Raw genomic sequence first — 20,567 nt, forward strand, 5'->3', positions numbered from 1 at the left:
TCCTCTACCAGAATGCACATTTTAAGAGGTCAGGGACTATGTGTGCTCATCTTTGTCTCCTATTGCCTCTACCATTTCCACGAATAACTAAAACATTTTTTACCTTGAGCATTACAACATCTTAATGGGTTCCTCTGCCTCCAATCACTCTCACCTCCCATACAGACATAACTGAATTGCCTTTCTGAAACAAAGTGTAGATGCTGGCACTCCCCATTCAAAAACCTTTCACAGATTCTCTCCTCAGGGTGTTGTCACCTCACTCATCTCAACCTGTCTTCTACGACAGCTGAGAGCTCTGAACTTTAGTCATGCTGAGTGGTCCCAGACGTGCCACATGCTTTTCAGCAGCCAAGCCTTGACAAGTGCAGCGCTGCTTCTTTTATCTAAAATGTTCTTGCCCACTCCTCTCTATTTTTTCCTGAGGGCAAAGTCCTAGTCACCCTTCAAGTCTTCATTCCCAAATTGCCCCTTTTGAGAGGTCCCCTCTTTGATCTTTCCTTCTTCTGTCCTTCCACAGCTTGTTGTTGCCCACATGACACTACCGACTGCACAGACTTCTGTCGCAGTTGATTGTACATCTGCTTTCCCGAGACCGTATTTCAAGGGCAGAGACCTATCTGCTCTCTGGGCCTTAGTTTCTTAATTTGTAAACCAAAGTACTTTGTACCTACCTCATAGGGTTCTTGTGAAGCGTAAATGAGTTAATGCATGCAATTGGAACAAGGACTGGAACATAGTAAACACCATATAAATATTTGCTACTATTATTATTAATTTCTGCACTCTTAGTACTGGCCTAAAGCAGACGTCAATGTGTATTGCTAAATTTGGTTGGAGTAGGGCAGGAAACTTTCAAAAGACTGAGCTTTAGAACTTAGAACCAGGTTGGGAATATTGGCTTTTTTTTTTTTCCAGTGTCTTTTCAAGTTATCTGTTGCACTAGTCTGTTCTCACACTGCTAAAAAGACATAGCAGAGAATGGGTCATTCATAAAGAAGTTTAATTGACTCACAGTTCCGTATGGCTGAGGAGGTCTCAGGAAACTCACAATCATGGTGGAAGGTGAAAGAGAAGCAGGCACCTTCTTTACAAGGCAGCCAAAAGGAGAATGAACGCAGGAGGAACTACCCAACACTTACAAAACCATCAGATCTCGCGAGAACTCACTATCACGAGAACAGCATGGGCTGGCACGATTCAATTACCTCCACCTGGTCGCTCCCTTGAAACGATTCAATTACCTCCACCTGGTCTCTCCCTTGAAACGATTCAATTACCTCCACCTGGTCTCCCCCTTGAAACGTGGAGATTGGCCGGGCGCGGTGGCTCAAGCTTGTAATCCCAGCACTTTGGGAGGCCAAGTCGCGCGGATCACGAGGTCAGGAGATCGAGACCATCCTGGCTAACACGGTGAAACCCTGTCTCTACTAAAAAATACAAAAAACTAGCCGGGCGAGGTGGCGGGCGCCTATAGTCCCAGTTACTCGGGAGGCTGAGGCAGGAGAATGGCTTTAACCCGGGAGGCAGAGCTTGCAGTGAGCTGAGATCCGGCCACTGCACTCCAGCCTGGGCGACAGAGCGAGACTTCCGTCTCAAAAAAAAACAAAAACAAAACAAAAACAAAAAAAAACCAACGTGAAGATTATGGGGATTACAATTCAAGATGAGATTCTGGGTAGGGATACAGCCAAACTGTATCGTTTATGTAACCTCCAACTCTACCTCCATCCCAAGCATTGGAGACAGGAGTCAGGGATTAAGAGAAATTAGTCCTAAGCCTTTACCTTACCTGCGTAAGCAGGGTTGATCTGACATGAAGACACCTGCTTCAGAATGTTATTTATTTTATTTTATTTACTTATTTTTGAGATCGAGTCTTGCTCTGTCGCCCAGGCTGGAGTGCAGTGGCACGATCTCGGCTCACTGCAACCTCCACCTCCCAGGTTCAAGCAATTCTCCTGCCTCAGCTTCCTGAGTAGCTGGGCTTACAGGTGCGCACCACCACGCCCGGCTAATTTTTATATTTTTAGTAGAGACAGGGTTTCACCATGTTGGTCAGGCTAGTCTCAAACTCCTGACCTCGTGATCCACCCACTTTGGCCTCCCAAAGTGCTGGGATTATAGCTGTGAGCCACCGTGCCCAGCCCAGAATATTATTTTTTAAAAAGCTCCCGTGAGTGCCTTGTTCAAGTAACTCTTACCCTCAAAGGAGTTAACCTATTTAGCCATTACCTCAGAATGCATTCCTCAGAATGGGCCACATCCTTCCCCCATCATATCAGGGAAGGGATGAAATATAACACCCTCAAATTATAGTAGAGGGGGCAGTTGGAGTGGCAAAAGAAGTCTGGATCATGAGGTGCTGTTCCTAGAGCTCCTAAAGGATTATTAGAGGTGAGGGAGCTAGAGGGCGCTGCATACAAGAGAGCAAGAAAGACTTACCAGATGTTTCCTAAAATGAGGTTGGTTTGATGGAGAAGCAGGCAAGTGCAGTGGGGGATCCATGGACTATAGATCTCATTCTGCCACTTTCTAGCTGGGATGCCAGGGCAAATTGCTGAACCTCTTTGGCTTCTTCTTGCTGTGTTTCATGAAGAGATTGAACTAAATGAAGTTTGAGCTCCTTCTGGTATTAACAGGAGGGTGTAGGCATATATATGGTGGGATGATTCTAAGTCTAAATGCATGCTTTAATGTATCCTGGGCAGCTCCTTAGTCTGCATGTTTCCTTGGCTCCCTCTGGAGCCTACCAGGCTTCTCCAGGACTTGTCTGACCCCACCTACTGTGAAAGCTGCCTCCTGGGTGAACAGCCGGGGTTGTAACTCTCCAGGGAGGTGGATGATTCCTGGAGGCTGTGAGTGAGACTGGGTCGACCTCCAGTGGCCAAAAGCCAATAGGCACAATAGGGTGAAGTCGAGGCTGTGGCCAGATCATTCCTGGTAAGCAGGTGGTGTTCTCTGAGATACTTACAGAGCTTGCTCCTCAATCCACTCTGTGAATCCAAGCTACCTGAGGCATTAAATATACTTGGTGATGTCTGTAGTCAGTTACAAGTAATTTCAGATACTCAATTTGTCTATAACCACTGTGAAGTTACTTAGCTATTTTTCATCATTTTCATTTCATAAATGAGGAAGCTCAGAAAAAAAAGAGTGACTTGTCTCAAAGTTTAGAAATTTATATAGACTTTGTTACAGAACAAAATTCGGTGCAAGCCTGTATTGGCTTTAACCAAGGAGAGTGGATTAGAGACAGAATGGATTTCAGAATAAGAGAATTTCTATTACCAGATGTCCTATGGCACAAGGTGTAGTGAAGTCAGCTTTAGAGTCAGAATTAAGACTCAACAGCGCTGTCAGATGCTAGAGGAGGAAATTTGGGCAAGTTAATTCTCATTCTCATTTTCCTCATCTAAGAGATAATACGTCAGAGGATTAAATAATATAAAATAGTGCAGAGCTGCCTGACATGCTACATTATTCCCTTTCATACAATCCTAAATATGTAGATAGAAATACAGAATCTCTCAGTAACTGTTTCATATTTTCCTCTATGTGATTTTCAACAATTTGGTTTCTACCTCCAACCTGACTAAAAATAGGCTAGTCAGGGTTCTTCTCTTGAAGTCAAAAGCTTAATTGTGGGAGGTGGGGGGTCAATTAAGCCAGGTAAAAGGAAATCTTTCTCATCTGCAGTCTAGCTGTTAGGACTACATATTCAGAGGGCAAAGCATTGGCCTGGTGATATAGGGGCAATCTACCTTTTCTAGGCCGAATGGCCCTGGGAGTTGTGCCCAGTGTGAGTGGCCTGGCATCATGGAGATTTACTCAGCACGCTTGACTGAGCCTGGCCCTGGCTGGGAGGATTATGTTTCATCCAATGCTGAAGTCACTTGAAATTCCCCTCATTCATCCAAAGATACAGAAAAGAAGTAACTCATGGTATTGCTGAGAAAAGAACTTTATTGTTAGCTATTCTTGCATCTTTTGTTTTCTATGTGTTCAAACCAGATTCATCCAAACCATCTTTTATGTTAAGAATCATAAGCACATAGATTTTATCTCACACCCCGACATTTCATCAAACTATCAAATTATCTTATTCTGTCTTTATCTGTAGTTCTCAGAGTGCTATAGAAGCCAAGAAATGAAGTTTTTATCATTTTTTGCTTTTTGAATGTACCCACATTCAGAGCTCATTCTTGGATGGGTCTGATGCTTGCAGTGGAGGTGGGATGAGGCAGGAGGCCAAACCATTCTTTTTAAGAAATGTCCTGACCTAAACACTACATTAATCACACACACACACACACACACACACACACACACACACACACACACACACAGAGAGAGAGAGAGAGAGAGAGAGAGAGAGAGAGAGAGAGAGAGAGAGAGAGAGAGAGAGAGAGAGAGAGACAGAGGGACAGAATCAACTGAAGTGAAATCCAAATTCTACTCCCTCCCCATCCCCTTCCTCTTTACCAATCCCCTTTGCATCCCGGAGGAGGTCTCTCTGCTTCTTGTGTCTCTATTTCACCCCTTAACAGAGATGCTCAGGTACCGCATGAGGAGCTGAGGATTCACAAACAAAATTCAATCTAAATAACTTTTCAGATATGTCTTCCTGAAATATTTACTAGTCCTCTCCCTGTCTGACAAGTGATCACAACAATGAGTCATCCTTTGGGCATTAATCCATAGCAGCCTGAAATAACAGCAATACCAGAGCTATGACTTTACATTTTCCATTTTAATTAAAACTCTCACTTCACTTAAACCTGATTATCTTAAGGCTAATTTTATTCCATGCTTGGCCTTCAAATTTGTGCTAATTTGCAAGCCTTTTCCAAATCATCTCTTACATGAATGCAAGAAAAATTCTCATCCATGAAATTCCTTGACTCAGGAAAATGTATCTCTTTACCCACAGAGAGGACTTTTCAGAAGGTACTCTCTGAAAAGGAGGCAGAAGAAATTGTTTTTACAAAATGAGTTAGGGCTAGAAACTAAATCTATGTACCTTAAACTATAATTCAATCTATATAGTTATACCATGTATGATTTCCCAGAGATCTTGTCTGTATCAGATCAAGAGAATAAAACCTAATGAACAAAATAATCTTGGGGTTCTATATCCCTAAAAAAACATAATTTCATAGTGTCATCATTATCCTCTTCTTTACTATAAGACACATACCTAGAACACTAATCCATTGTCAGTCCCTTTTTCTATTTATTCATTTCAAATAAACATGATGCAATGTCTACACATTCAGATCTCATACATGTTGCTTTTTGTGGCATGGTCTACTGATCATTTCCCCTGTACCGTTTTCTAAGATTAGCTTTCCCCACACTTCTTTTGGGTGCATATTGTATGCTTCTTGAAAGACAAATACACAGCGTTTTGCAAAGTGCTGAGAATGCACTTGGTAAAGACTTGGTGATTCTGTGACTTAATTGTGACTTACACATTTTTCTATCTCCTCCCATTCAATGGTTAGTACTTGTACCTTTTGTGGACCCTCTGCCACTTCAAGTCCACCTCTTATACATACATATTCCTTTATACGCAACTCATGAGAGTTAAGCCAAGCTCCACTGAGTTCTGAAACTTCTACAGATGTCTGCTGCTATGCCTGTTGAACATAAAAACACTTGGAGAGGGGACATTCATTTTTTAAAAACTTTTTTTTTGGTGGAGGGAGTATGGGGACAGAAACTTCATTATTTGAGAATGCTGCTGTTGAGCAGAAGAAATGATTAAGACAAAGTTTGAATGGAATAAGACTACACATTCAGTGCCAAAATTACAAATGACCACCTCTTCCCTTCTCTCATGACTTCTATTTTGCACTCAACCAGTACAGAGTATTTTGTAGTTTTGTATTGAGACACAACTCCTACCTCCCCCAGGAAACTACTTTGGGGCCCTTTGATCTCCTTCCTTTAGCTTCCTAACAAACCTAGGACTTATAATTTCGACTGTGTGTATGTGTGTGTGTTTACAGAATCTCTGGTATCTCCAGTGAGAACAGAGTGAGCCTCACCCTTTCCTCATGACTAAGTCCAGAGAATGTGAGGTGAAGGAGTTCTGTGACTTTTTAACTTGAGTAGTATTCCACTCACTGTCCACAGAGGCTTGGGTTACACTGTCTGCATCGCTGATTACAGTAACAGTGTGTGTGTGTATACACACACACAACCATACTGCCACAAATGCATACTAGAAAGCAGGGCCTTACTTTCCCTGAACTGTTACAATGCCTAGCCCAGAGTACTCTGGTAATAGTGACTTCATGGAGTTTTGTACACATACCCATGTGAGAAAGGATACAAGCTAAGCTACTCACCCACACCTCATGAAACCTACGGGAGCTAGCCCTGACTCATGGTTCATTTATGAATACAGAAGCCCCAATTAATTAAATTAACTTGGTCTCCCAATCCATGATCTTGAGTTTTAATTGATAAGCATAAAACAGACACACTTGAAAATTTTTGGATTCACATTGCACCACCAGTACATGGCCTTTTCCATTAATGTCCACATTGACCAACCTTTCATACTATGTGTGCTTCTTACAAGAAATTAAAAGCAGAGCCTCCTCCTTTGTTGCCCAGCACAGAAGCTTTACTGTATAGTTCCAGAGTCTCTGGTATCTCCAGTAGGAACAGAGTGGGCCTCAGCCTCTCCTCATGACTAAGTCCAGATAATTTGAGGTGAAAGTTTGATGACTTTTTAACTTTAGTATTCCACTCATTGTCCACAAATGCTTGGGTTACACTGCCTGCCTTACTAATTAAAAGTGAGGTAACCTGGTATAAGCTGTGCCCAACCCAATATTCGAGAACATTTAGTGAGCACTTTAAAACCAGGCTGTATTACTAAACATCCCCAGCTTCCAAAGCTCAGAAGTGTGGTGGGCCTAATCATTTTCCAAAATGGAATCTTAAGATCTCCAGCTGCCCTCTTCACTGCCAAGTATGAAAAACAAATCCTGACTTTAACGCTAAAATTCGCAACTGACTTCTGAGGACATCTAATGGCAGCTGTTTTCCAGCGACGGGAACAGATTACATGGATGCATCTTCCAACACCCTGTGACAAAGAGTTGCAGTGATTCATCATCAAGCCTCTAAAGTGCAAGGCACATAGGCTTTACACGAATGATCTGTGTTCAAACTCAGTGTGCCACTTGTTAGCTGTGTGAGCTTAACCAAATCTCTGTGAGCCTGTTTTCTCATCTGCCGAATGGGAGCAACACCACCTTGTTCACAAGGTTGTAAAAGCTGTACATAATATACATAAAGACCCTTGACATATTGCCTCAATATAGTAGATAATAAAAGTTAGCCATTATTATTTTTATTCTCTTAAGAGTTTAAATCGGCTAGAGTCTGATTTTAAATTGAATCTTCTCAGACCGAGTCATCCAGAACTAGAATTAACATACGTACATTCTGTCTGTAAGGCTGTTAAATGCCTGTAGAGGTTACTTAGTGGGTTAGAAAGATTAGAACCCTGAAGTGAAAGGACGCTGTCCCTGCTCCCACTCTTAGACCTGCAGCACATGCACGCGCGCACACAATCACACCCACCCAGGCTAAACTTGTATGCCCATTTGTGTGTTTCCAATGTTACTTGATGAAAATGCCTGTAGTCCTTCAACAGGCTGCAGGTGGTCAGAGAAAAAAGAAAGAAAATGCCTGTAGTCTTAATCGTTTTCAAAAATTTAAGATGCGAAAGCGAGGCCCCAGGTAACTACCTATATTCCATTAGAAGAGAAAGCAAGGGAGAAGGGACTAACTGCTACATTTTCTTGTTGTTAGCAATATAATGGCTCCCACGTGCTGGGATCCCAGTCTGATGAGAAGAAATGACACGAAGGTCATGGATGGACCTCACTGTCCACTGTGAAAGTTCCTGCAGCACCTTTAGGCCCCACAGCTTCTTCTCAAAGAGACCACCATCTCCAAAACTAAGAGGCATCCCATCAGCCTCATTGTGGGGAATCTTGTATTCCAGGAGTATCATTAACTCCTCTATCTGGTATGCAAAGGCAGCAACCTGGAGAAGAAGGGTATGTATAGCTTGATGGAAGTCACCTTTGGTTGGGGTAAAATGCACCTGCTGGTCTTCTAAAAGCCTGGCCAACAAAACATGGAAGGTACGATAAGCTTGAAGGTTCTCTTGGAGTCGCTCTGCCTCGGTCAGCTCACTCCACTGATCAGTGCTTGCCACTGGCACCCCATCCACAGAATCCAGGTTGATGTTCTTGTTCAGGCCCTGATGCTTCACCTGGCCGAGGATACAGGAAAACACCACATCTTCTGTAATCACCCCAATGTCCTTAAATCACTCCTAAATTTCATACAAAATCTCACCCACCTCTCTGGCCAAGGATCCAAGTTGTAAAGTAAATAATAGGTCTACAGTAGGAACTCTTAATTTGAGCTCCATGACTGGGCTTTAGAAAGACCCAGTACTCCCTGAAATTGAGTACCTATGGATTTTTCTTGGAAGAATGTTCAGATTTCATTAAGTTCTAAAGTTTGAAAACTGATTTAGAAGAATTTTTCCTTCTCACTTCAAACTCTCTAACTGGAATATTTTAAGCATATTAAAGTTTAAGCATTTTTAAACATACTTGTAGACATTGGTCACAACTAGGAAGCCCTGGAATATAGCCATTGCAGGATTTCTCTAACTTCCCTCTCCCCATTGAGCACTCCCAAAGAGTCTGAATTCTGTCTGGTGAGGCTGTATAAAGATAAATCAGTTCTCAGAGAGCCTAAATTCAAAACTCTCCACAGGGATTAGAGTATTTCCACAGCATATCTTAGGTGGAAATTGATGGGGATCCCCCTACTATTAGAAGACAAATCTGGAACTCCACAGTTAGCTCAAGAATTCAACACTTCCACAAGTCTCCAATGAATCTTCTAGGAAATCCTTTTGATAGCTTACCTTTCTCTTTAAACGCACTCTACTTTTGATGCAGAATACTAAAAGGTGGGTGGCCAATGCTATATAGGAGAAATTGGTAGGATTTACAAATTCCTCCCACGTTCATAGTACTCTATCTCATAAACCTTTCATTTACATAGCTGAAAAATTCAGAACAATGGCTATGAAGAACCCAGAGGGCCCATGGCTAATCTGTTCTAGTAGTATTCAGGATATATGCAAACCAATTTGGTGTAGCCTCCAAGACATCTAAGCCAATCCTATCTAGAACCCCATATATATTTTCTCATTCAAGTAACGTATCTCCTAAACAGCCTGGAAGAAGAAAATAAGGTCACATGGGTTTCTTCAAGGGAAGGGTCCATGTCAAATAACCTGTATGAATGACTAGATGATTAGAGCTTTCACAATTGGTAATGGAGCTGATGCATGATGGTAAGTTGCTAGATCAGAAAAGATGAAGGGAAAACAGGTAACAGCAAAATGGGCAACTTACATAAGATTCCGTAAGAGCAGTCAGGTCTGAACGAATCTTCCTTGCTAGCCAGATAGAGCGGCTACAGAGGTCCCGACTGTGAGGGGTCAGCGGTGAATGCTCTGCGAAAGCCATCCCTTAACTGTCCCAGGAAACAGGTGAGCTGGGCTTACTCCTGTCTACACTGGTCCAAATAAGAAATGTGACTCTCACAGACTAAACCCACTGCACATTCTCTACTAATGGGATTGTGCACCCCACCCCCACCCCCTGCCTGACTCAGAGGTGGTAGCAAATTCCTGGCTGTGGATTTTTGTGCCTGTGGAATGAAAGGGCCCTTTTTAATCAGACTTTTTTTTTCCCTTGCAGCGTCTGCCTCCATCTCTCTTCTCCACTCAGTACTTAGCACACTTGTTTCTATGTCATTGTTTTGCTTTTGCACTTAGCAACAAGGTCACTATCACACTAATCCTCATGGCACCCCTGCCTAATGTAATCTGTCTCATACACACTTAGAATCAGTTCATTTTATTATCATTCTCCCTTATGCTTCCCATGTCTTTTTTCTCGTAGGCTGGCGAAATGTTCATTCAATGAAATTGTTATTATTGATACAGCTGCCATTTATTAAGCAACTACCATGGGTCAGAGAGTGAGCTAAATACTTTAAAGCAATTCCATTTGATCTTCAGAATAATTCTGAGGTAAATGTTATTTCTCCCATATAATAAACTGAAACTTCAAGAAATAACATTCACAAAATCAAGTAATGAGGCTTGAATTTAAATAGAAGTCTGATTCCACAGTTGCTTCTCCCACTGACTTTCCAATTTCATTTTCTGTTTAGGTAGTTCACATTTTGTTCAAGAAACAAAGGTTGCGTCAAGTAAGTCCTTTAAAAACATAGCATTTTTTCACTCCCATCCTTAAGTACTTTTAAAGACAACTTAATTTAAACGTAAAAATCAAGCAAGGGAGCATCTCTTATTTCAATCATGGTGCCTTCCTGGTAGCTACAGTGGAGGAGGAAGGTACTGTTTAGGCCTGTTCTCTTCCAAAGAACAGGAAACACCCAATGCTAACTTGGTAACATTTCTAAAGCAGTCTCACTCAAGTGACAACATGCTTTCCTTTTTTTCTCCCCTACCCAGTCATACCACATGCTTCTTAAAATAAGAGAATGAGCTGGACTTTGAAATGACGGTATAAGAGTTAAAAGGTACTTGGAGAGTTGTCATTCTATTGCATTTAACTTAGAGAATGAAGCTTACTGGGTAAGGGCTACAGGTTTCATTCCTAAATGAAAGAACTAGCTTTCATTATTTATATCACAGATACTGCCAATAAGCTGAAACACATACTATCTTAGAAGCAAATTTATAAAAGTAAACAATAAATGGGAGATGTAAGAGAGCAGCCTGGGGCAGCTATGACAGTATGGCTTTTAAGAAGGCAGGATTGTAGTTTTCTCTTTTTCAAAACAAAAACCAGTACTTGATACAAATATTCAATTTTGAGAAGAAGTATTGATATTAAATGCTATCAAGGTTTTGTCATTATCAGGGTAAAATTAACCTCACATAATCCTTAATGTTCCATCTACTTGGTTAATATGGCCAGTTTTCCTAGGAAGAAGTTGTCAAAACATCAAGATTTCCAAGTTTGCTGAATAACAGAATCATGTCATTTTAGCATTAGAAATTAAGAACTAAAGAGTCAAAAATCAACCACCTGATTCTCAACAAAAGCAAACAACAGTATGCCCCACACAACACCTGTTCTGAGGGCATCTGATTTGCTTAACAGCATCACATGTTTCAACCCTAGGATAACTGTAACTTAGTACAATCAAGGTAGACAAGTTGCTTCCATGAAGACAACTTTTATTTTTCTTCTTTACATATTTATTTTTAATATGCCTTACCTAGATTAAGAGAAAACAAAGATTTGAAAAGCAAAGTATCCCTTTTATTATAATTTCTTTTTACATAACCTTTTCAACCTATATTCAGGTAACTACCTGTCTCTCCCATGAAAGGAGAAGGGTCCTGCACATTACAACAGGCAAAAAAGGCTTTTAGGAAATAAAACATTTTAAAATTGATCCATTACATTTGTTCAATTTTCGAGTACACTGGAAAGTGGGAAAAACACAAAAGGAGAAAAAAATGGCATTTCAAACAACCAGACTATAATAATCTTAATTAGATTGGTAGTACACTCTTTATACTTTTTCCCCAAACAGGTACAAAGGAGGTTCAAGTGCTCTATGTGGATGCTAGTCTATACCTTAATATTTTCATTTTACTCCCAGTACTCCCACGGCCATGGCCAGTGTTTGCCTAAACTCTTTGAAGCATATCAAGGAGTCTCAATAATGCAAAATAACCTTGGGCAACCACAAAGAAGAGGGATGCACATCTCCCAGAAATATTAAATAGTTGTATCTCAACTACAGTTTCAGAATTTAGAACCACCAATTCAAGATGGAAATATGCAGTGGGAAGAGTTATTAAAAAGGTAACAGAATTTGACTAACAGTATGAAGTGTAGAACTTTAAGATTAAAAGAGCTCCCTGGAAGGACGATGAGGCAAATGGAGCAGAAAGGAAAGCAGGGAAAAGGCTGAGATAGTTTAATTACACCAACTCTTTACTATGCAGCATCCCTTTATCAAAAGGAAAAAATAAAGACCATAAAAAATATTTTAGTATTGCAAACTGCTGCAATAATTTATTGTAGGCAAATGGTAGCTATGAAGAGGGCCGTTGACCCCTAAAAGTAAAAGTACAGCAAGTTTCTAACTAATAAAACTAACTGGTTGTTTTTTTGTGGGTAGAGTGGTATCAGGAGAATACACTTTCTCCCATCTCGGAAAGATTTTTAAAAATGCAGTTTGCTTTTGTGTAGGTGGCTAAAATATCTGATGACTAACCACTGCAAATGAAATTTATGGAGACAAAGGATATGTGCGACAAAAAAGCTAAGTGTGGAATATAGATGATAGCTAGTCAGAAAGTATAAAAGGGACCTGAGAGTAGGACAACTTTTTTGTAGACTCATCCAATCAATCTTGTATTTTCAAATCTACTCAATATACCAAAATCAACTCTAAACTATGTTGGCAGGAAAGCATATTCTACATCCCTTCTATCTTTATTCCATTTTCTATCCCCATATTATGGAGAAATGGCAAATCTGCAACACTCTGAAAAGAAACAATAGCACATTTGAGACTGGTGATTGTAGGTGTCTCACTCCCTATTTCCTGGCATCTCAAATGCTAACACTAGTGGGTATCTTTCAGAAATGACATTTTGTTACTCCTCTTTTTGGGAAAAAAGAATTTTTTAAAAAATTTGATAAACCATGTTTGTGAAAAACAAACTTTTTTTTTTTCCCCAGCAAAACGTCTTTGCAATAGCCATCATGCATTTCTGACAATAAACAATGAATAGCTTAAGCCTTCGATTCTAGCTTTTGAGGCACACAGGATAGGAATTGCTCTTTACCTGAAGATGAGCCAAAACAGGATTTGGGGCTTTTGGCGATACGACCTTGTACAAAAACACTACCTTTTCTCTCCAGTGAACAGCAATAAGCAGTCCACGCCCCAACACAATCTCTATCCCTAGGAAACTGTGATTCCCAGAATTTTAGGTGAAAGTCAAAGCAATTATTATATAGGATTATTAACTTTGGCTATTGAAGTTTTTCCTCTTCTGAAGTGTTACTAAAGGGGAAAGAGTTTAATTTGACTTAAAATTTTAGGACTCATAGATTTTGTTCCTTCACCAACAGCAGTGTCCTTCACTAACAGGGAGCTGGAATGAACTGATGATAAAAAGCAAAGCAAAAAACAAAAAGCGAGGAGCCAGAGATGGGCCCCAAGGGAAATGTAAGGAAATGGTAGGGACAAAAAAGAGAAAAGAAATAAATTCACAAGAAACAATCTTCTATCTGTAATTTAGATTCTGAACAACCCTCCTCATCCTCTCAAAATTCCTAAGTCTCGACGCTCTAAAAGTCTCCAAGAGCATACTAGTTACCACGAACCAAACATTCTTCCCTAAAAAGGCTTCCAAAAAAGCACTGGGCTATTGTAGTGATTTTGTTAGTGCTGAGGACCAGCTTTCTTTAAAGGCCACTGGAGAGCTATGATTTCAGAGGCTGGCTGTGCTTCTTCAACCCTATGTCTTGCCTTCAAAGTACCTGTTATGGAAGGGATCCCATGTCAAAATAATCTAATCTCTCTCTCCCAGCCCCACAAAATATAGCAACAAAGACTCCAAAAAGAAAAAAAAAAAAAAAAAAAAAAAAAAAATCAGACTTTGTTAATAAATAAGGAATCTCAGGTTCCACAACACAAAAACACACATGTTCAAAGTGCAAATTTCTGCCATTAGCCTGGGACTTTTCTCGTCGTCTCACTGATACAGAGCCCTGTCTTACAGTCAAAGAGACTGTGTAGAGGGCAGCCCCCTCCCTATTGGGAGCCTGCTTCCAAGCAAGTGAGCACCATTGAGAGCCATATGGAGGTTTGGGAGGGGGACTGAGATGCTGGGATCAAAAAGGAGGGAGGTGGTCCCCATATATCCTTCCTTTCTGAAACCCAGTGGGGAATAAAGGAAGAGGGGATGAGAGATGTGTGCTGTTTTAACAGCTCACCCTGCTAAGGGGCCCTAAAGTGCCAAGTCAAGCTGCCAGCCTCCAGAGATTAGAATTTTACGGTATTTGAAGATAAGTGTGCCGCAGGGGGTAGGAGCCAGAACCATAGGGCAGCAGTAGAGGAGGAGAAGGGATTTAGAAGACAGTAATATACTATTAAAAGTTAAAAGCTGATCCAGAGCACATCAGTTACAGGTTGGAAAGGGGGATCTGCCGATGAGCAGGAAGTCTGCTGATGGCTGGAACCGAGTATGAGAATAACCCTCACTGTAAGAGCTGCTGCTGCTGCTGCTGCTTCTTTTTTGTCTACCTTTCTGGTAAAGACAACATCAATTTTATAAGAGGAGCAACAGAGGGAGAACAGGGGATGGGGACTGGAAGGGGGTGTGTGTATGTATGTGTGTGCTGTGATCCACAATGGAAAGAGCAGGCCCTTCAGTTATTTCACTAGATTTTAAATGCTTTAGATTTTTTTTTGTCCTTTTTAACTTTTAAATACAAAGTCTGAGCTGTCCCATGCCCCAAGTCTTCCTGTCCACTAAGGTCCGGTAGAGTCTGAATCTTCAATCAGAACCTCTGTGGTAGCACCGAGTATATCTGAGTTCATAACCAGCCCTTCAGTGCCTCCACTGCTGCCGCTTCCCACAAAGATCTTCCCATCAGCCATCAGGCTCACCCGTTCTGTCCCACTGCAGTATGACTTTGACATCCCTTCAGCTTCTAGCAGTAGGCACTCTCCAGAGGTTGAGTTTCCCAAAGGCTCAGGAAGAAGAGGAAGACCCTGACCATCTGAAGGCTGCGTCAGGGACTCTGGGTTAGTGCCCAAGATATCTGTGCTGGTGATGAGGGCGCCTGCATTGGCAGCCAGAGCTTCTGCAATCAGCACCTCAGGGTGGCTTTTTGCCTTGTGTGCCACTACGCTGTCCTTCTTCTCAAATTTTTTGCCACAGATATTGCAAGAAAACTGGTAGAAGGAGTCTGCATCATGTTTCTTCATGTGCCAATTAAGAGATGCCTTTTGTCGACAAGTAAATCCACAGATCTCACATCTAAGGAGAGGAGAAAAGGAAATGGCTGATCCAACAGAGAAATAAAGAGTGCTCTTATTCAGGGTCAGGGTTAGAATTCAGAGCTCATATATATACATACATACACAATAATCAGTAACACATTTCTTTTGAAGGATTGGGAAATGTTACTAGATGGAAAACTTATCTGATTTTCTTCTGTTTGCTTGAAAAACAGAGGGAAACTAAGAAAAAGGCCACTAACTGATGCTCCCAATCAATATCCACTCATTTATTTGATGAAAGTAAACAGCAGTGGAAACTAAAATGTTTGTAAAGCGGCAAACCTTCAAATAGGGCATATATCCTTCTCACCCAGATGTTCACCAGTAAATAATACTCACTGTAATGGCTTCTCGCCAGTGTGAATCATCCGGTGTACTGCCAGATTGTGGGAACTCTTGAAGGCCCGAGCACAATATTCACAGATATAATCCCTTTGATCTATGAAGAAAAATACTGTGGTTAGTGTTCTGTTTAGACACCCTGTAAGTATTTTCCCTCCCTTACAGTAAGTAAGCAGATGATGGGGCAGGTAATTTAGAGTAAAAGCAATGCTATTTTCAATGTATAAACATTTTCAGTAAACAAAATTTAAAAAGGAAAAATATCGCTTTAAAAAAACATCCAAACACACAGTAGCATAAGGACCTGTTTAATAAACAACAACAACAACAAAACACAAACAAACAGAAAAACTACATAAAAATGTAAGAACTGGAATCCTCATCTCAATGTTACCACTAATCCAGGTCTTGGATACCAAGTGTTTAGCAAGTAAACAACTATATTTTCCGTATATTTTATTCCTTAAAACAATTTTTTTCACAGATAATGAAAACTGAATGCTTACACAGAAAGAATTGGCATTCAAACAAAACAAAAACAAAAAACAAGAACTTGGCACTGTATAAAAGAAAACTGATCCAGAGGTAATCATATCCTGTTTCAGGTTTAAAAAATGTTACCCAAGATAAACAAACTTTTCTCAAGACTGGAGTTGCTGCTATGAAATATATGTAAACAATACCTGTACTACTTTACCTTATTCTCCTACCCATCTTCTGCACCTTTCAACTACCTCCCTTTGTCACTCACAACACCCTCCACCCCATTACGCAGGATTTCTGATGAATGTGGTAACATGGTGTTCAATCTATGAGGTAAAGGAACATTGTACTTATTCATTTCTTTACGATGTGTTCGGGAAGACTGCGCCCAAAGAGGTGCTCAATATATATATTTGTTGAATTAATGACCACTACATTTTCTACTCCTTTTGCTTCAAATTACCAGAATTAATCAGAATGAAAACATGAATTTAAGTTAAAAGGTGAACAACATTCGGCCGGGCGCAGTGGCTCATGCCTGTAATCCCAGGACTTTGGGAGGCCGAGGCGGGCGGATCAAGAGGTCGGGAGATCGAGACCATCCTGGCTAACACGGTGAAACCCCGTCTCTACTAAAATGCAAAAAATCAGCCGGGCATGGTGGCGGGCGCCTGTAGTCCCAGCTACTCAGGAGGCTGAGGCAGGAGAACAACGTGAACCTGGGAGCGGAGCCTGCAGTGAGCCGAGATTGCGCCACTGTACTCCAGCCTGGGTGACAGAGCGAGACTCCGTCTCAAAAAAAAAAAAAAAAAAAAAAAGAAAAAGAAAGGTGAACAACATTCAATGTATTCCTATACTCCTTTCCAAACAGCTTACAGATCACCTGGATAGCTTATTAAATGTATATGCTGATTCAGCAGGTCTGAAGCAGGGCCTGAGATTCTGTATCTCTAATAAGAACCCAAGTGATGTCAATGCTGGTTGGTCTGTGTTCCATACTTTATATAGCAAGGTCTAAAAAATGCACAGTTCTAACTTAGGAAACTCTTAGCATCTCCCAGGTCATGTCCACATTTCCAGTTCCATAGCAGGACAAACCTGTGTGGGGCATCTATTTGCTAAATAAATCACATTTGCAAAAAAATGTCTGTATACACTAATTTGCAAAAGGAAAACTCACACCATAAATTGTATTAACCAAATACAAATATTTGAAATGGACTGAATTTATAAAAGTTCTTCCTAGGCTTGTGATATTTAACTAAAACAATCTAAAGTGCTTGTCAGAAATAACTTTTCTATGGCAAAAAACAGTATTAACAGGGAGCAGAAGGAAGACAGAAATTGCAGTACCTATCAAGAAACAGAAATAACTGTTACTTGTGGAAATAACTCTGAAGAAACATGGTAAAAGAAAACTGTAGACTTTGGAGTGGTCAAGTTCAATCCTGGTATTGTGAAAAAGTCTACCATGTGCCAGGCTCTGTGTAGTCAATACCATGTTATGTTATCTCATTTCATCCTTACAATAACTGATATTGGTATCCTTAATACACAGAGAAGGAAAAGTGAAAAGAGAAGTTAAGTAACTTGCCTACAGTAAATGAAGGAAATAATACATCTATCAGTATGACCTTGGGCAGGAGACATAATTCTACAACTAGAATTCCTAGACTTACTCTCCAAGATTGTTGAGAAGGTAATGTGTAATTATCAAGTGTCTGGCACATACTCAGTGTTATGCACCTAATTTGTTCCTATTAGGTACACTGCACTGAGATGCTCAGTGGTTACAAATAAATTGAATTTGAGTCTATTCTATAATACATATTGCAGACACTCAGCATCTCTTTTTGACAGTTCCTATGGGAGGTTACATGCAAATTCAACAGCTAGCCTTCACAGTTTCAATAGCAGCAGAGTATTATGCTTCTAAAAGCTAGCTATGTGACCATGGGCAGGTTACTTAATCCTGCAAAGCTTCTAGTTCCTTAGCTGTAAAATAAGATCAATAGAAACAAATTTAGTGGTGTTGAACAGACTGATTAGCAATAATATACATAAAGTATTTAGTCCACAGTTGATACAGAATGCTCAGTAAAAGATCATTATCCTGGTCATAGAAGTTCAAGAAGTCAAAGGATAAAAATTCAAAAGTCCTAGTTTGTCCATCCCTTGGAAAATTTATCTTACTACATTTTATTTTCACACCTTTTCCCCACACACTTGACTATAGAATCTTTTAAGATTTATGTTAGAAAAACGTTATCATTACCAACATGCAAAAAAAAAAAAAAAAAAAAAAAAAAAAAAAAAAAAAAAACACAGTGCAATTACCTACTTGATAAACACATTTTAAAAGTACCTGTATGATGTTTGGCATGTCGCAGAAGTTGCTTCTGGAGCCTGAAGAGTCGTCCACAAGAGGGATGGGGACATACGTATTTCTTCTTCAGCAAATGCTGGTATTTAATGTGGTGCTAAAACAGGAGAAAGTGAAAGGGGCGGAAAAAAAAAAAAATCAAGGCTTCTTGAAAGTATTTGTCTTTGCTAAGTCAAAAGTACTGAAAGAAAACCAAATACTTAGATTTTGCATATGGATAGTGAGGGAGTATAATAAAATGGCTAAGAACACAGGCTATGGAAATATACAGACCTGGTTTCCAATCTGGGTCTGTCATTCACCAGCCTTTGTAATCTTAGGAGAAAAATATTTCAAGCTCCAGTTCCCATTTGTAAAATGGAGATAACAATAACCATCTCAAAGTGTTGTTATGGGGTAAGAGATTTATATATTATCCTGTGCTTTAGAGCAGCAAATGGCACACAGCAGAGGAGGAGCAGCTATTGTTATAACTGAACCACAATCTGTAAGTAAGGCCTTAGTGTCAAGTTATACTTGTTGCTAAAGATCAAACAGGTATTTCCTAAGTAGTATTTCACTTTCATGTTTCCTGCCGGACCCAAATGTAAGTGGTACCTTTACTCATCAAAAACAGTAATAATCTACTCAAAAAAAATAAAAACAAAACCTGAATTAAAAGTATTTTATTCATTCTACACAGTATCCAAGAAATCATAGGTTTGAGTTCTAATTTTACTTTTTTTCTAAATCGCTGTAAAATAAAATCTGTTACTCTGTGTCTTGGAATGTTGTTACAATCATCTCATATCAGAAGTATTTACACCACATTGGGAATTACTGTAATATTGAAAGATTCCAAGGAAAGTCCTCTATTTGGGTTCAGACTCTTAGTCACCATTTTTTTTTTTTTTTTTTTTAACAGAAGATGCTATGAGTTTGGATGTGTTCACCACAGTTCATGTGTTGGAAACTTAATCCCCAATGTGATAGTGTTGGAAGGCAGGACCTAATGGGAGGTGCTTAGGTCTTAAGGGCTCTACCCTTATATAAATGGGTTGATGCTATCATTGGAGTGGATTTGTTACAAAAGCAAGTTCAACCCATTCTTGCCCTTCCACCATGGGCTGACACAGTTAAAAGGCCCTTGTTAGATGTGGGCACCATGCTCTTGGACTTTCCAGTCTCCAGAACCACGAGATAATAAATAAATGTATGTTCTCTGTAGATTACCTAGTCTCAGGTATTCTATTATAGCAGCACAAATGGACTAATAACGATTAACCCATTTATGCCGGAGGTTGCAAATGTTTTTTGTGAAAAATCAGACCTTGGTGATGACCTTGAGCAGTAGGATTTAAATAACTTGCCCAAGCTTAGCATTCTAATAATGGAACACTAGGCATAAATGGGTTAAAGTCATTTTATGTTTAAAGAAAGACTTTTCTTGACATTATATGTCAATGATAAAGCCTACACAAGCCAATAAAGTCTCGTGGTGCAAGAACAACTAATGGAACACAACCTGAAAGGCTCTTATATAACAACTTCACTGACCTGCAAATAGCGAGGGTGGGCAAGGACAGTTCCACATCCTTCCATCTCACAACGGACATACTGGATTGGAGGCTTTTTTCTATTATCAAAATGCAGAAGAAAAGTTAGCAAAAGAAAAGTGGCACTCTGCACAGTAACCTTTGACTCAAACTGTGCTACAGGGAATAGCTATTTTATAGTAGGAAGAAGTAAAATCTCTTACTGCTATATAGATTACACAGAATTTGTATTAGAAGTAACCAAGAATTAGCAAATATTTGACAGAATTAAAAAGTAACACAAATAAACTAATAACACCCAAAAGGTAAAGTATTAAGACTGTTGGAAATTTCAAGATCTTACAATGAAAATAAGATACCTGTGCATCTAGGATATTAGTGAAGTTGCTTTTGTGAAATTTTTAAATGGTCATTCCTGCAGGATTATCATGAAGTCTAAATATGTAAGGAAAGTGCCTGGTATTGGAATAAGGTGCAAAACAGTAGGGGTAAAAATTCCTCACCTCCTTTTGGGTAAACGTGGACTTTTGTCATCTTTTCGTCTTCTTCCTCTCCTACAATTGAAGACAGGGTAACAGTAGACATATTCTGAATCAAAACTTAAGAGTGAAGGCTGGCTGAAGACACACACACAC

The 20,567-nt window shown here is 40.0% G+C and overlaps 2 protein-coding genes across 3 annotated transcripts in view; both read right to left on the bottom strand.

Moving 5' to 3' along the window:
- Window positions 1-6,452: 6,452 nt before the first annotated feature.
- Window positions 6,453-9,667, bottom strand: CNTF (ciliary neurotrophic factor). Its single transcript, XM_010386362.2, has 2 exons — window positions 9,471-9,667; window positions 6,453-8,305 (listed from the first exon to the last, which is right to left on the bottom strand). The coding sequence occupies exons 1-2, from the start codon at window positions 9,582-9,584 to the stop codon at window positions 7,817-7,819; spliced, it is 603 nt and encodes a 200-aa protein (XP_010384664.1). The 5' UTR covers window positions 9,585-9,667; the 3' UTR covers window positions 6,453-7,816.
- A 1,677-nt stretch (window positions 9,668-11,344) lies between these two features.
- ZFP91 (ZFP91 zinc finger protein) overlaps window positions 11,345-20,567 on the bottom strand; it is a 43,558-nt gene continuing 34,335 nt past the window's right edge. Inside the window, exons 7-11 of one of the 2 annotated variants that reach the window (XM_010386360.2) lie at window positions 20,436-20,486; window positions 19,934-20,012; window positions 18,380-18,494; window positions 15,529-15,628; window positions 11,345-15,166 (exon numbers count right to left, since the gene is read on the bottom strand). In XM_010386360.2, the coding sequence (XP_010384662.1) occupies window positions 14,656-15,166; window positions 15,529-15,628; window positions 18,380-18,494; window positions 19,934-20,012; window positions 20,436-20,486 (856 nt within the window). In that variant the 3' untranslated portion in view covers window positions 11,345-14,655. The remainder of the gene's footprint in view (window positions 15,167-15,528; window positions 15,629-18,379; window positions 18,495-19,933; window positions 20,013-20,435; window positions 20,487-20,567) is intronic. The other variant, XM_010386361.2, reaches the window with a different exon arrangement.

Source organism: Rhinopithecus roxellana, chromosome 15, assembly GCF_007565055.1.
Source record: "Rhinopithecus roxellana isolate Shanxi Qingling chromosome 15, ASM756505v1, whole genome shotgun sequence".
NCBI classification, from domain to species: Eukaryota; Metazoa; Chordata; class Mammalia; order Primates; family Cercopithecidae; genus Rhinopithecus; species Rhinopithecus roxellana.